General features: G+C 56.0%; 1 protein-coding gene across 1 annotated transcript in view; it reads left to right on the forward strand.

Annotated features, from left to right (window-relative positions):
- Positions 1 to 8,432, forward strand: part of ANKRD13C (ankyrin repeat domain 13C) — a 25,547-nt gene extending 17,115 nt beyond the window's left edge. Inside the window, 11 exon segments of the mRNA XM_075322145.1 lie at positions 867 to 1,100; positions 1,638 to 1,716; positions 1,719 to 1,768; positions 2,627 to 2,773; positions 2,775 to 2,789; positions 3,293 to 3,372; positions 3,529 to 3,577; positions 3,579 to 3,605; positions 3,607 to 3,629; positions 4,269 to 4,367; positions 6,526 to 8,432. Coding sequence (XP_075178260.1) covers positions 867 to 1,100; positions 1,638 to 1,716; positions 1,719 to 1,768; positions 2,627 to 2,773; positions 2,775 to 2,789; positions 3,293 to 3,372; positions 3,529 to 3,577; positions 3,579 to 3,605; positions 3,607 to 3,629; positions 4,269 to 4,367; positions 6,526 to 6,658 — 936 coding nt within the window. The 3' untranslated portion in view covers positions 6,659 to 8,432.
- Positions 8,433 to 12,687: the final 4,255 nt, after the last annotated feature.

Genomic DNA, 12,687 nt, shown 5'->3' on the forward strand with positions numbered 1-12,687 from the left:
GTGTGCAGTGATGTCATGGGGCAGTGGTCTGTGATCCCCAGCCATCAGCTCTGTAGTGCACGCTGTGCAGTGATGTCATTGGGGCATGACCTGTGATCCTCCGCCTTCCTCTCTGCATTGTGCTCTGTGCAGTGATCTCATGGGGGGTGTGACCTGTGAGCCTCAGCTGTAAGCTCTGCAGTGCGCGCTGTGCAGTGTTGTCATAGGGGTGTGACCTGTGATCCTCAGCTGTCAGCTCTGCAGTGTGCGCTGTGCAGTGTTGTCATAGGGGTGTGACCTGTGAGCCTCAGCTGTCAGCTCTGCAGTGTGCGCCGTGCAGTGATGTCAGAGAGGCATGGTCTGTGATCCTCAGCCATCAGCTCTGCAGTGCGCAGTGATGTCATGGGGCGTGGCCTGTGATCCTCAGCCATCAGCTCTACAGTGTGCTCTGTGCAGTGATGTCATGGATCATGGCTTGTGATCTTCAACCTTGAGCTTTGCAGTGTGCTCTGTGCAGTGATGTCATGGGTGCGTGGCCTATGATCCTCAGCCTCTGTGCAGTGATGTCATGGGGGCGTGGCCTATGATCCTCAGCCTCTGTGCAGTGATGTCATGGGGGCGTGGCCTATGATCCTCAGCCTCTGTGCAGTGATGCCATGGGGGCGTGGCCTATGATCCTCAGCTTTCAGTTCTGCAGTGCGCTCTGTGCAGTGATGTCAATCCTGCAAAGTATTTGTTCACAGAAAAGGGGTGTAATGATCGGGATGAGGGGTGTCTGCTCTGGATCCATGCTAGGAGTTAGCTGCAGTAATAACGGACCTCCTGATCTGTGCACCATGTGGCAGTAGCAATAATAGCGGGGGGCTCCATGATGACGCCTGGTGTAGGAGACGATTAGCGCCTATTTGTGGATATTGGAGAACTTTTCAGCATGGTGGTTGCTTTCTGTATTAAGTGACGGCTTCTCCTCCTCCAGGCTCGACACTACTCTCATAGACTTCACAGACATGAAGTGCCAACGGGGGGACCTCAGCTTCATCTTCAATGGAGAGGCGATACCCTCCGAGTCGTTCGTAGTCCTGGACAACGAGCAGAAAGTTTACCAGAGAATACATCACGAGGTGAGCGACTGCTGCGAATACGGGGGAGCAGTGCCGCGCCCTCACCTGCACAGTGTGAGGGCTATTGTAGTGGCAACACAAATCCCAGTGCACAGGGACTTAGGGGGTCCTGAAACGAGATCCAGGGAACTGTGGGCAAAATAGAGGTCCAGCTGTGGAGTGGAGCATGGGGGGGGGGGGGGATCTGGGAATGAACACAGTGGTAAATCAGTGCTGTGCTCCCTTGTATCCGGGGTGGCGGGGGTCGCGGAGGTCAGGACCACACTAATTCTATAGTGGGGATGTATACTAGCGCTCTGTTGTTACTTTGCAGTGTGGGATTGGCCTTATTTGGCTGATTTTGGGTAAAGTTGCATGATGATCCCCACAGGAGCAGAGATGCTTGGGGTTGTAGTTCTGCATTTTTCTGCTTATGAGGACCAGGCGTGCAACAGTATAAACCCTCGTGTGCTCGGCCGGAGTCCACACATTGATCCCTGAGGCCTGCCCCCCCCTCCCCAGGTTTACAGCGATCGCTCTGAACTTGTCCTTTTGCAGGAATCTGAGATGGAGACGGAGGAAGAAGTGGACATCCTGATGAGCAGCGACATCTATTCTGCAACCTTGTCCACTAAATCCTCACCTTCTCACGCGCCCAAACCGGCTGGCTCTTCAGGGAAGATAAAACGGTACGCGGGAGCGGACGGGCGCACGGGGCACCTGAATCACACAATGGGTTAATCTATCAGAAGAAAAGATCCACAGAGGTTTAATAAGATGCAGAGCGCTGCTCCAATGCCGGGAATCCCTTAGGGGTACTTTGCACACTACGACATCGCAGCTGCGATGACGGTGGGGTCAAATCGAAAGAGACGCACATCCGGCGTCGCCTGTCGATTATCGTAGTGTGTAAAGCCTTTTTGATACGATTTAATGAGCGCAAAAGCGTCGTAATGGTATCATCTGTGTAGTGTCCGACATTTTCATAATTTCGCTGCAGCGACATTACGATGTCGTTCCTCGTTCCCCTGCGGCAGCACACATCGCTGTAGGAGCGAGGAACATCTACCTGCATCCTGCGGCTCACGCCGGCTATGCGGAATGAAGGAGGTGGGCGGGATGTTTACGTCCCGCTCATCTCCGCCCCTCCGCTTCTATTGGCCGCCTGCTGTGTGACGTCGCTGTGACGCCACATGACCCGCCCCCTTAGGAGGCGGTTCGCCGGCCAGAGCGACGTCGCAGGGCAGGTAAGTGCATGTGAAGCTGCCGTAGCGATAATTGTTCACTACGGCAGCTATCACAAGGATATCGCTGCTGCGACAGGGGCGGGGGACTATCGCGCTGGACATCGCAGCATCAGCTTGCGATGTCAGTGTGCAAAGTGCCCCTCAGTCTTATGCAAAAGCGGCAGCAGGAGCTTTTCTTGGTGTCCTCCTCCTCCTAGTGTGCTAGAAATAACAGTTGACTTTATAGCGACCCCTCCCCAGCCGTCATGGCGTCTCCCCTGTATTCGGCTGCTCCTAACAATCCTTTGCTCCTCTCTCCAGGAACGTGTGGGGAACTTCTTAGCCGACTTCTACTTAGTGAATGGATTAATATTGGAATCTCGCAAAAGGAGAGAACATCTCAGCGAAGAGGACATTCTGCGAAACAAAGCCATCATGGAGAGCCTGAGCAAAGGGGGGAACCTGATTGGAGCAGAATTTCGAGGTTCGTCCTCTGCAGATTCGTATGGATTTGGAGAATTCTGTCATGGGCCGTGAGATTATCATTATGGGGAACCTTATATTCCAGCTGCCTCAGTGGTTCCTGCCTGCCGAGCAGTGGGCGCCTGATGATTGACAGCTCAGACCAGTGGGCCCGATTGTTGCGCTCTCATGTGCTGCTGTATGAATCTGCATCACATCTGCAGCATCAAGTGGCTATCCAGCCTTAGAGCAGCGCTTGCATTCTCTATAGGAAAGAGCTTGTAAGCGTTGCACTGTGTGCATGCAAAACCAACCTCCTCTAATACACTGCAGAGGTGGCTGGAAACCGAGGCAACGAGCAGTAAACTATAAAATGTGCTACTGAGAATGGAAAGGATTTATAATAAGAGGTAAATTGCAAAGTTTCTGGTCTTTTACAGGTCACTTTGCAATTTTACCCATTCAAAAAGTTGAGAATAACTCTAACTCATCGCCGCGCACCTCTAACAAGTGTTTCCATTGCAGCCGGTCAGGAGACAGTCTCTGACCCCTCCTCCCCCCAACACCATCACGTGGGAAGAGTACATGTCCGCTGAGAACGGCAAGTGAGTATTCGACAACTGCGAGGGCTTGTAATGTGTCTGTACCCCGGGTGATTGTGTGATGGCCGCACCGACATCAGTGTCCTCCTCGTGTGTGTGCACGGTATCCTCTGTGTTATGTGGAGCTCCTTCATTCGTTTCCTCTATTCTTCACCCCAGAGCTCCGCATCTTGGAAGAGAACTCGTCTGCAAAGAGAACAAGAAAAACCGTCAAAGCCACCATCGCCGTGAGCCCAGGACTTCCCTCTGGGAATTGAATCGTGAGTTTGTCTGCAATGACTTGATTCTATGGCCAGGATTGCCGCTGCCCCACGCCGGCGCTCCCCCTGGCCGCTGCCCCACGCCGGCGCTCCCCCTGCCGCTGCTCCCACGCCGGCGCTCCCCCTGGCCGCTGCCCCACGCCCGGCGCTCCCCCCCTGGGCCGCTGCAACTAGTGATTTTATGAGAACTAGTAAGTGATCCTGCTCCTCGGTGTCATTACTTTATGCTGCACTGCATATATCGTTGCTCGCAGAGCCCCCATGATGGCCCATGGATCTGATGTATCATCCCTGTCGGAGGGGTGCAATCTGCTGCAACCCTACTGAAAATGAACAAGCTGCAAGTCCAACACCAGCCTTGCTGGGAGTGGAGCCATATTAGTGGAGGGCCCGGATAATCTGGTTTTGCCGTCAGTGTATTGACTTTGATGGCTTATCCCTCAGATATTCTGCACGTCTGCTCGGTGTGGATGGTCGCGCTGTCGAGAGAAGGGGATTGTGTTTTTTTTTTTTTTTCCTGCAGATTAATAAAGATTTGAGCTCCCATCTATAACGTCATGTAGAAAGAAGGGAGAGGGCGAGGTGTGGGGCCCACATATTACCGGGGGCAGGTGATAACGTGTCGTCTTTGTCTTCCAGACTGCTGAATGTCCTCGAGGTAATCGCACCGTTCAAGCACTTTAATAAACTCCGAGAATTTGTACAGATGAAGCTTCCCCCAGGATTTCCTGTAAAACTAGTATGTGAGCGCAGGATTCTCCTGCCCTGTTACATTGATGACCTGTCTTTGGATGGTTGACTCCCAGCACTCGGGCGATCAGCGCTGGTGCCACCATTGCTCCCCCGCCTGATCTCTGTACTGCGTGCTCCGGCTCTGTCACATTCGCGGTGCTCTGCAGTACTGAGCGCAGCAGCCACTAAATGGTTGGAGCAATGCAAGCGGCGAGGAGGCGGCGGCGTTCGCCCTGAGTAGATCCACTGATCGATGGCGGATCTCCCACAGCTGTCAGAAATTGAAGTTCTGCAGCTTTCTATCACGATCTCTGCTTGCTGTCAGTGAACAAAAACATGAATATTTTAAGGAGACTTGGTTTCGCTCACACAACATCTTAGGCTCCCCCCCCCCCCCCCCCCCCCCCCCCCCCCCCCCCCCCCCCCCCCCCCCCCCCCCCCCCCCCCCCCCCCCCCCCCCCCCCCCCCCCCCCCCCCCCCCCCCCCCCCCCCCCCCCCCCCCCCCCCCCCCCCCCCCCCCCCCCCCCCCCCCCCCCCCCCCCCCCCCCCCCCCCCCCCCCCCCCCCCCCCCCCCCCCCCCCCCCCCCCCCCCCCCCCCCCCCCCCCCCCCCCCCCCCCCCCCCCCCCCCCCCCCCCCCCCCCCCCCCCCCCCCCCCCCCCCCCCCCCCCCCCCCCCCCCCCCCCCCCCCCCCCCCCCCCCCCCCCCCCCCCCCCCCCCCCCCCCCCCCCCCCCCCCCCCCCCCCCCCCCCCCCCCCCCCCCCCCCCCCCCCCCCCCCCCCCCCCCCCCCCCCCCCCCCCCCCCCCCCCCCCCCCCCCCCCCCCCCCCCCCCCCCCCCCCCCCCCCCCCCCCCCCCCCCCCCCCCCCCCCCCCCCCCCCCCCCCCCCCCCCCCCCCCCCCCCCCCCCCCCCCCCCCCCCCCCCCCCCCCCCCCCACCCCCCCCCCCCCCCCCCCCCCCCCCCCCCCCCCTCCCCCCCTCCCCCCCCCCCCCCCCCCCCCCCCCCCCCCCCCCCCCCCCCCCCCCCCCCCCCCCCCCCCCCCCCCCCCCCCCCCCCCCCCCCCCCCCCACCCCCCCCCCCCCCCCCCCCCCCCCCCCCCCCCCGCCCCCCCCCCCCCCCCCCCCCCCCCCCCCCCCCCCCCCCCCCCCCCCCCCCCCCCCCCCCCCCCCCCCCCCCCCCCCCCCCCCCCCCCCCCCCCCCCCCCCCCCCCCCCCCCCCCCCCCCCCCCCCCCCCCCCCCCCCCCCCCCCCCCCCCCCCCCCCCCCCCCCCCCCCCCCCCCCCCCCCCCCCCCCCCCCCCCCCCCCCCCCCCCCCCCCCCCCCCCCCCCCCCCCCCCCCCCCCCCCCCCCCCCCCCCCCCCCCCCCCCCCCCCCCCCCCCCCCCCCCCCCCCCCCCCCCCCCCCCCCCCCCCCCCCCCCCCCCCCCCCCCCCCCCCCCCCCCCCCCCCCCCCCCCCCCCCCCCCCCCCCCCCCCCCCCCCCCCCCCCCCACCCCCCCCCCCCCACCCCCCCCCCCCCCCCCCCACCCCCCCCCCCCCCCCCACCCCGCCAGATCCTCCGATCAGGCTGAGGAGTCCTTCCTGCGCTGATACACTGTAACCACATGTCAGCCGAGTGAAATAGAGATTCAACTCTTTCCATTTACTAGCAGCAAGCAGAGATATTGAAGCACAGTACCTGTCTATAACGGTGTCTCCTTTTGGCACCGGACCTCTCTTATGAGCTGCCCACTTTCCTTCCCACCGTATTCTAATGATAGGGGGGCCGATGCAGATCTGAGACGAGTCCTTTTAATTTTGCTTCCCATTTACTAGCAGCAAGCAGAGATACTGAAGCCCAGCACCCACTTATAATGGATGCTCCTTCGCCACCGGTCCTTTTGGCACCGGACCTCTCTTCTGAGCTGCCCACTTTCCTTGCACACCGTATTCTAATGATAGGGGGGCTGACGCGGATCTGAGACGAGCCCTTTAATTTTTGCTTTCCATTTACTAGCAGCAAGTAGAGATATTGAAGCACCGCACCCACTTAAAATGGATGTGTCCTTTTGGCACCGGTCCTCTCTCTTTTGGGCTGCCCACTTTTCTTACACCATATGTTATTGATAGGGGGGGGGCGATGCAGATCTGAGACAAGCCCTTTAATTTTTGCTCTCCTCTTGTGCCCGCAGATATCCCAGTATTCCCAACGATCACAGCCACTGTAACGTTTCAAGAATTCCGCTACGGAGAGTTCGAGGAGTCGATCTTCACGATACCAGACGACTACAAAGAGGATCCGAGTCGCTTCCCCGACTTATAATTCCCGTGGCGCCCTGTCTCCTCACTGACCCGTCAGTGGTCACCGGACACAGCGTTGGCCAGCGGGTCTCTTAAAGGCAAAGCATAACCGTTCTCTGTGGTCATCTGCCGCCGCGTGGAGCATCCGGTGTAGCAGATCCCGCTCTCCAGCACCACTAGCTGCAAGATGGCGGCTCTATGGGCCCCCCGGGTCCTCACCTTCCTCCACTGTTTGGTCTTACGTTTCCATTTTTTTTTGTTCCATTCCTCGCTGCGGTCACGGCCTTTCAGCAGCATTAGCAAAATTCTGGGATTTTACACAGCAAACTTCTAAATCTTGTCTGGCTTATTTTTTTTGCCGTAAATTATCCAAACTGTAATATTATGTACAGATTCCTCTTGGCTGGATAGATCTATATATGTACAGAAGAGAAGGGATTTCCTTCTGTCGCTTAATTAAACACGTTGATTCAAAGAGAAATCATTGCAGCCGCCCCCGCTCCTCCGCGCCGCGGAGACAATCGCTCGCACTTGCGTTCATCATCATGGTGGACGCCATTTTTAATAACTCCCTTTTCCCCCCATGTCAATGTTTTTTGTTTTCTTTTTGTCGTAGAAGTCTTGTTTTGTTTGTAGATTATGTTTTACGTATTTAATTTAATTTTCCGTTGCTCTGCGTTTTGCCGCATGATGGATGCAAGAACCATGTTAAAGGGGTTGTTTAAAAAAAAAAACATGGCTGCTTTCTTTTATAAACTGCAACACGGCTGACAATGGGTTGTCTGGTTTTGAAGCTTAGCCCCATTTTTTTTTTTTTTTTCTTGGATGTCTTTTTTTATTTTCCTCTAGAGGAAATACAATAAAAAAAGTCATACCCTTCAGGTCTGAGACATTCTGTTCCTGGGAAAGCTGGGTGCCCTCCAATTTGGCTTCCCTCCTAAAGAGCTGAAGGGCAAATCCATTTCCTGTCCTCATCACTCAGCTTTCCCAGGAATAGAAAAGTGTTACGTTTCATATTATAATGGACACTAGATGGCGACGTGCAGTTTTATTTTATTTTTCCTATCATGCCCCTACGTTTTGTATGGAGATTTTATGATGTTCTGCCCCTTGTACGACGCAGGAATCTGTCCCGTCTGTTCGTCCTTCGGGGCAGGGGGGGCTTATACTATACAATGACCCCCGCAGCTGCAGAATTGGCTTTTTTTTTTATTTTTTTCTCCACTTACCATAATGCAGCTTTAAGGGGCCCCTTTAAGGCTCCACATAAAGGGATAACGTGAGCAGCGATGTCGTTTTTGTACAAGACACCGTCCTATTTCCCCCCCCCTCTCGTTTTTAGTACCGCAATATCCGTTTCCTGCATCTCAGCGAGCTGAGGTTTTGTATATACCAAGATTCTACAGAAAGGGGGCTTTTAAATATGAATTGGGGGGTTATAAACAGACTGCATTTTACCATGTGGCATTCACCATGGCGGACTCTGCGGCGGTGGCGGCGCTCGAAGGCGCCACGCCGTGCATCCTGGGTAATATGAAGCAGATCTTCAGGCTAAACATTCAGGTCTTCCAAATCGCTGCTTTATACTGAAAGGGAAGGAAGCGTCTTCTCCCCTCCCCCGGCATTACAGGACGCACCGCGCCGTCTACCGATTTATACTGGAAGCCGTTTAGACTTCACTCGTTTTACGCCTTTTTTTTTTTTTTTTTTTTTCCTGGTTTTGTAACTCATTAATGACCATTTCTTGCTGGATCCACACATAGTAGTACTGGTTTAATAAAAGAAAAATCAGTCTGCTCCTGTGTCCTTCCCTTTGTGTCTCATACTTGGATATAAATGTGCTGTTTGGGGTGGTGGGGGGGGGTAGTAAGTGGTGGACTGGATTAAAAAAACGTGGCTTTAACCTCCTAGTGACCACCAATATGAACGAAAACTGATCTGAGGTATAAGTGAAAATCCTGCAGTTTTTGGATGTACTCTATCACGACGCCTGCCTGGTGCCGACCATGGCTAGTTAACAGCTTAGATGCTGCGGTCAATAGTGACTACGGCATCTAGATGGTTAACAGAGTGTGGGGATCCCTCTAACTCCATCAGCACAGAGATGATCGGGTGGTCCTGATAGTAATTCACAGTCAAATAATGACCTTAAGGGCTACTTTGCACGCTGCGACATCGCTAGCATCAGCTAGCGATGCCAGAGCGTGATAGCACCCGCCCCCGTCGCACATGCGATATCCTGTGATAGCTGCCGTAGCGAACATTATCGCTGCGGCAGCTTCACATGCACTTACCTGCCCTGTGACATCGCTCTGGCCGGCGACCCGTCTCCTTCCTAAGGGGGCAGGTCGTGCGGCGTCACAGCGACGTCACACGGCAGGCGGCCAATAGAAGTGGAGGGGCGGAGATGAGCGGGACGTAAACATCCCGCCCACCTCCTTCCCTCTGCATAGCCGATGGAGGCAGGTAAGGAGATGTTCCTTCTCCTGCGGCTTCATACACAGTGATGTGCGCTGCCGTAGGAACGAGGAACAACATCGTATCTCCTATTGGTGCGACATTATGAAAATGACAGACGCTACACAGAGCACCGATTTTTGCCGCTTTTGCGATCGTTTATCTGCGCATCTAGTCTTTACACGTTGCAACGTCGTTACCGGCGCTGGATGTGCGTCACTTACGATTTGACCCCGACGATATCGCAGTAGCGATGTCGCAGCGTGCAAAGTACCCCTAAGGCCCTGTCACACAGATAAATCTGCGGCAGATCTGTGGTTGCAGTGAAATTGTGGACAATCAGTGCTAGGTTTGTGGCTGTGTACAAATGGAACAATATGTCCATGATTTCACTGCAACCACAGATCTGCCAAAGATTTATCTCTGTGTGTGTCGGGGCCTTTAGAGTCTGCCAGACATAGGGGCCTGCTCAGACGCTGGCAATATTTAGGTGGTAAAAATAACATTTTGCTTTCCCGTCATGCCACTTTACTTTCCTGAAAAGAAGGGAATTTTGTTTACTTACCGTAAATTCCTTTTCTTCTAGCTCCTATTGGGAGACCCAGACAATTGGGTGTATAGCTACTGCCTCCGGAGGCCACACAAAGTATTACACTTTAAAAAGTGTAACCCCTCCCCTCTGCCTATACACCCTCCCGTGCATCACGGGCCCATCAGTTTTGGTGCCAAAGCAGGAAGGAGGAACTTATAAATTGGTCTAAGGTAAATTCAAACCGAAGGATGTTTGGAGAACTGAAACCATGAACCAAAAGAACCCTTCAACATGAACAACATGTGTACACAAAAGAACAACCAGCCCGAAGGGAACAGGGGCGGGTGCTGGGTCTCCCAATAGGAGCTAGAAGAAAAGGAATTTACGGTAAGTAAACAAAATTCCCTTCTTCTTTGTCGCTCCATTGGGAGACCCAGACAATTGGGATGTCCAAAAGCAGTCCCTGGGTGGGTAAAAGAATACCTCGATAAAAAGAGCCGAAAAAAACCGGCCCCCTCTTACAGGTGGGCAACTGCCTCCTGAAGGACTCGCCTACCTAGACTGGCATCTGCCACAGCATAGGCATGAACCTGATAGTGTTTCGTGAAAGTGTGCAAACTCGACCAGGTAGTGCTGCCACACCTGCTGAGCCGTAGCCTGGTGACGCAATGCCCAGGATGCCCCTGCGGCTCTGGTAGAATGGGCTTTCAGCTCCAAAGGAATCGGAAGCCCAGAAGAACGGTAGGCTTCAAGGATCAGTTCCTTGATCCACCGAGCCAAGGTTGACTTGGAAGCCTGCGACCCCTTACTCTGGCCACTGACACGGACAAAGAGCGCATCAGAACGGCGCGGGGGCGCAGTGTGCGAAAAGAAGAGCCGGAATGCTCTCCCGAGATCTAACAAGTGCCATCCTTTTCACAACTGTGAACTGGATGAGAGCCAAAAGAAGGTAAGGAGATATCCTGATTGAGAAGAAAAGGGGGATACCACCTTAAGAAGGAATTCCGGGACCGGACACAGAACCACCTCATGCTGGCGAAACACCAGGAAGGGGGCTTTGCATGACAGCGCTGCTAGCTCAGACACTCTCCGAAGTGATGTGCCTGCCACTAGGAAGACCACCTTCTGCGAAAGGCGTGATAGATATAACTCTAAGAACGCTAAGAGCCATGACTCAATGGCCACCCAGTCAGGGTGAAGACCGCAGAATTCAGATGGAAAATGGCCCTTGGGACAGCAAGTCTGGTCGGTCCTGGGAGTGCCCACGGTCGACCCACCGTGAGGTGCCACAGATCCAGGTATCACGACCTCCTCGGCCAGTCTGGAGCGACGAGGATGGCGCGGCGTCAGTCGGACCCGATCTTGAGTAACACCCTGGGCAGCAGCGCCAGAGGAGGAAATACATAAGGCAGTCGAAATTGCGACCAGTCCTGGACTGATGCGTCCGCCGCCAGCGCTCTGTGCTGGTGGTTGATGTACGCGACCGCCGTGGCGTCGTCCGACTATCCGGATCTGCCTGCCGTCCAGCCACCGCTGGAACGACTTTAGGGCTAGCTACACTGCCCTTATCTCCAGAACATTGATCTGAAGGGAGGACTCTGTCAGAGTCCAGGTTCCCTGAGCCCTGTGGTGGTGGAAGACCGCTGTCCACCCTGACAGACTCTCGTCCGTCGTGACCATAGCCCAGGATGGGAGCAGGAAGGATTTTTCTTTCGACCAAGAAGTGGGAAGAAGCCACCCCTGAGGAGAGGCTTTGTCTGCCAGTGAAAGAGAGACGTTCCTGTCTAGGGACGTCGACCTCCTGTCCCATTAGCGGAGAATGTGCCATTGGAGTGGACGCAGATGAAACTGCGCAAAGGGAACTGCCTCCATTGCTGCCACCATCTTCCCTGGGAAGCGCGTGAGGCGCCTCAAGGGGTGAGACTGGGCCCGAAGGAGAAAGTGCACCCCTGTCTGCAGCGAACTCTGTTTGTCCAGCGGTAGCTTCACTATCTCTGAGGGAGAATGAAACTCCATCCCGAGGAAAGTCAGTGATTGGGTCGGTGTCAATTTTTACTTTGGGAAATTGATGATCCACCCGAACCTCTGGAGAGTCTCCAGAGCAACGGTCAGGCTGTGTTGACATGCCACCCGGGAGGGTGCCTTGACTTAGGAGATCGTCTAAGTAAGGGATCACCGAGTGTCCCTGAGAGTGTAGGCCCATCGCCACTGATGCCATGACCTTGGTGAAGACCCGTGGGACTGTCGCCAGGCCGAAAGGCAGAGTCACGAGCTGAAAGTGTTCGACCCGGAGGCGAAACACCGGAAGCGTTGATGCTCTGGTGTAATCGGCACATGGAGATAAGCATCCCTGATGTCGATTGATGTTAGGAAGACTCCCTGGGACATCGAAGCGATTACTGAGCGGAGAGATTCCATCCGAAACCATCAGGTTCTCACGTGTCTGTTGAGCAGAATGAGGCCCGGAACGGACCGGAATGATCCGTCCTTTTTTGGTACCCCAAAAAAGTTGGAGTAAAGACCGCGACCACGTTCGTGAAGCGGAACGGGGATCACAACTCCATCTGCAGAAACGAGTCGGAGGACGAGAGCTGAGCTCTATCCTGTAACCGTGAGACGGAATGTCTCTCACCCATCGGTTTTTCATCCAATTGCTCGCCAAACAGACGGTCGCCAGAAAATGGCAAAGCGGTTAAGAACTTCTTGGACGCAGAGTCTGCCTTCCATTCGCGTAGCCACATGGCCCTGCGGACTGCCACCGAATTGGCGGATGCTACCGCTGTACGGCTCGCAGAGTCCAGGACGGCGTTCATGGCGTAGGACGAAAAAACCGACGCCTGAGAAGTCAAAGACACATCCTGCGGGGCAGAGGTACTTGCGACCTCATTAGTCTCGGACAGACAAGCTGATAGCTTGGAATGCCCCCACGACTGCGAAGGCCGGAGCAAAAGACGCGCCTATGGCTTCATAGATGGATTTCATCATGAGCTCTATTTGCCTGTCAGTGGCATCCTTGAGCGATGAACCATCTGCCACTAATACTACGGATCTAGCCGCCAGTC

The sequence above is a fragment of the Anomaloglossus baeobatrachus genome, chromosome 8, assembly GCF_048569485.1.
Source record: "Anomaloglossus baeobatrachus isolate aAnoBae1 chromosome 8, aAnoBae1.hap1, whole genome shotgun sequence".
In the NCBI taxonomy this organism is placed as follows: domain Eukaryota; kingdom Metazoa; phylum Chordata; class Amphibia; order Anura; family Aromobatidae; genus Anomaloglossus; species Anomaloglossus baeobatrachus.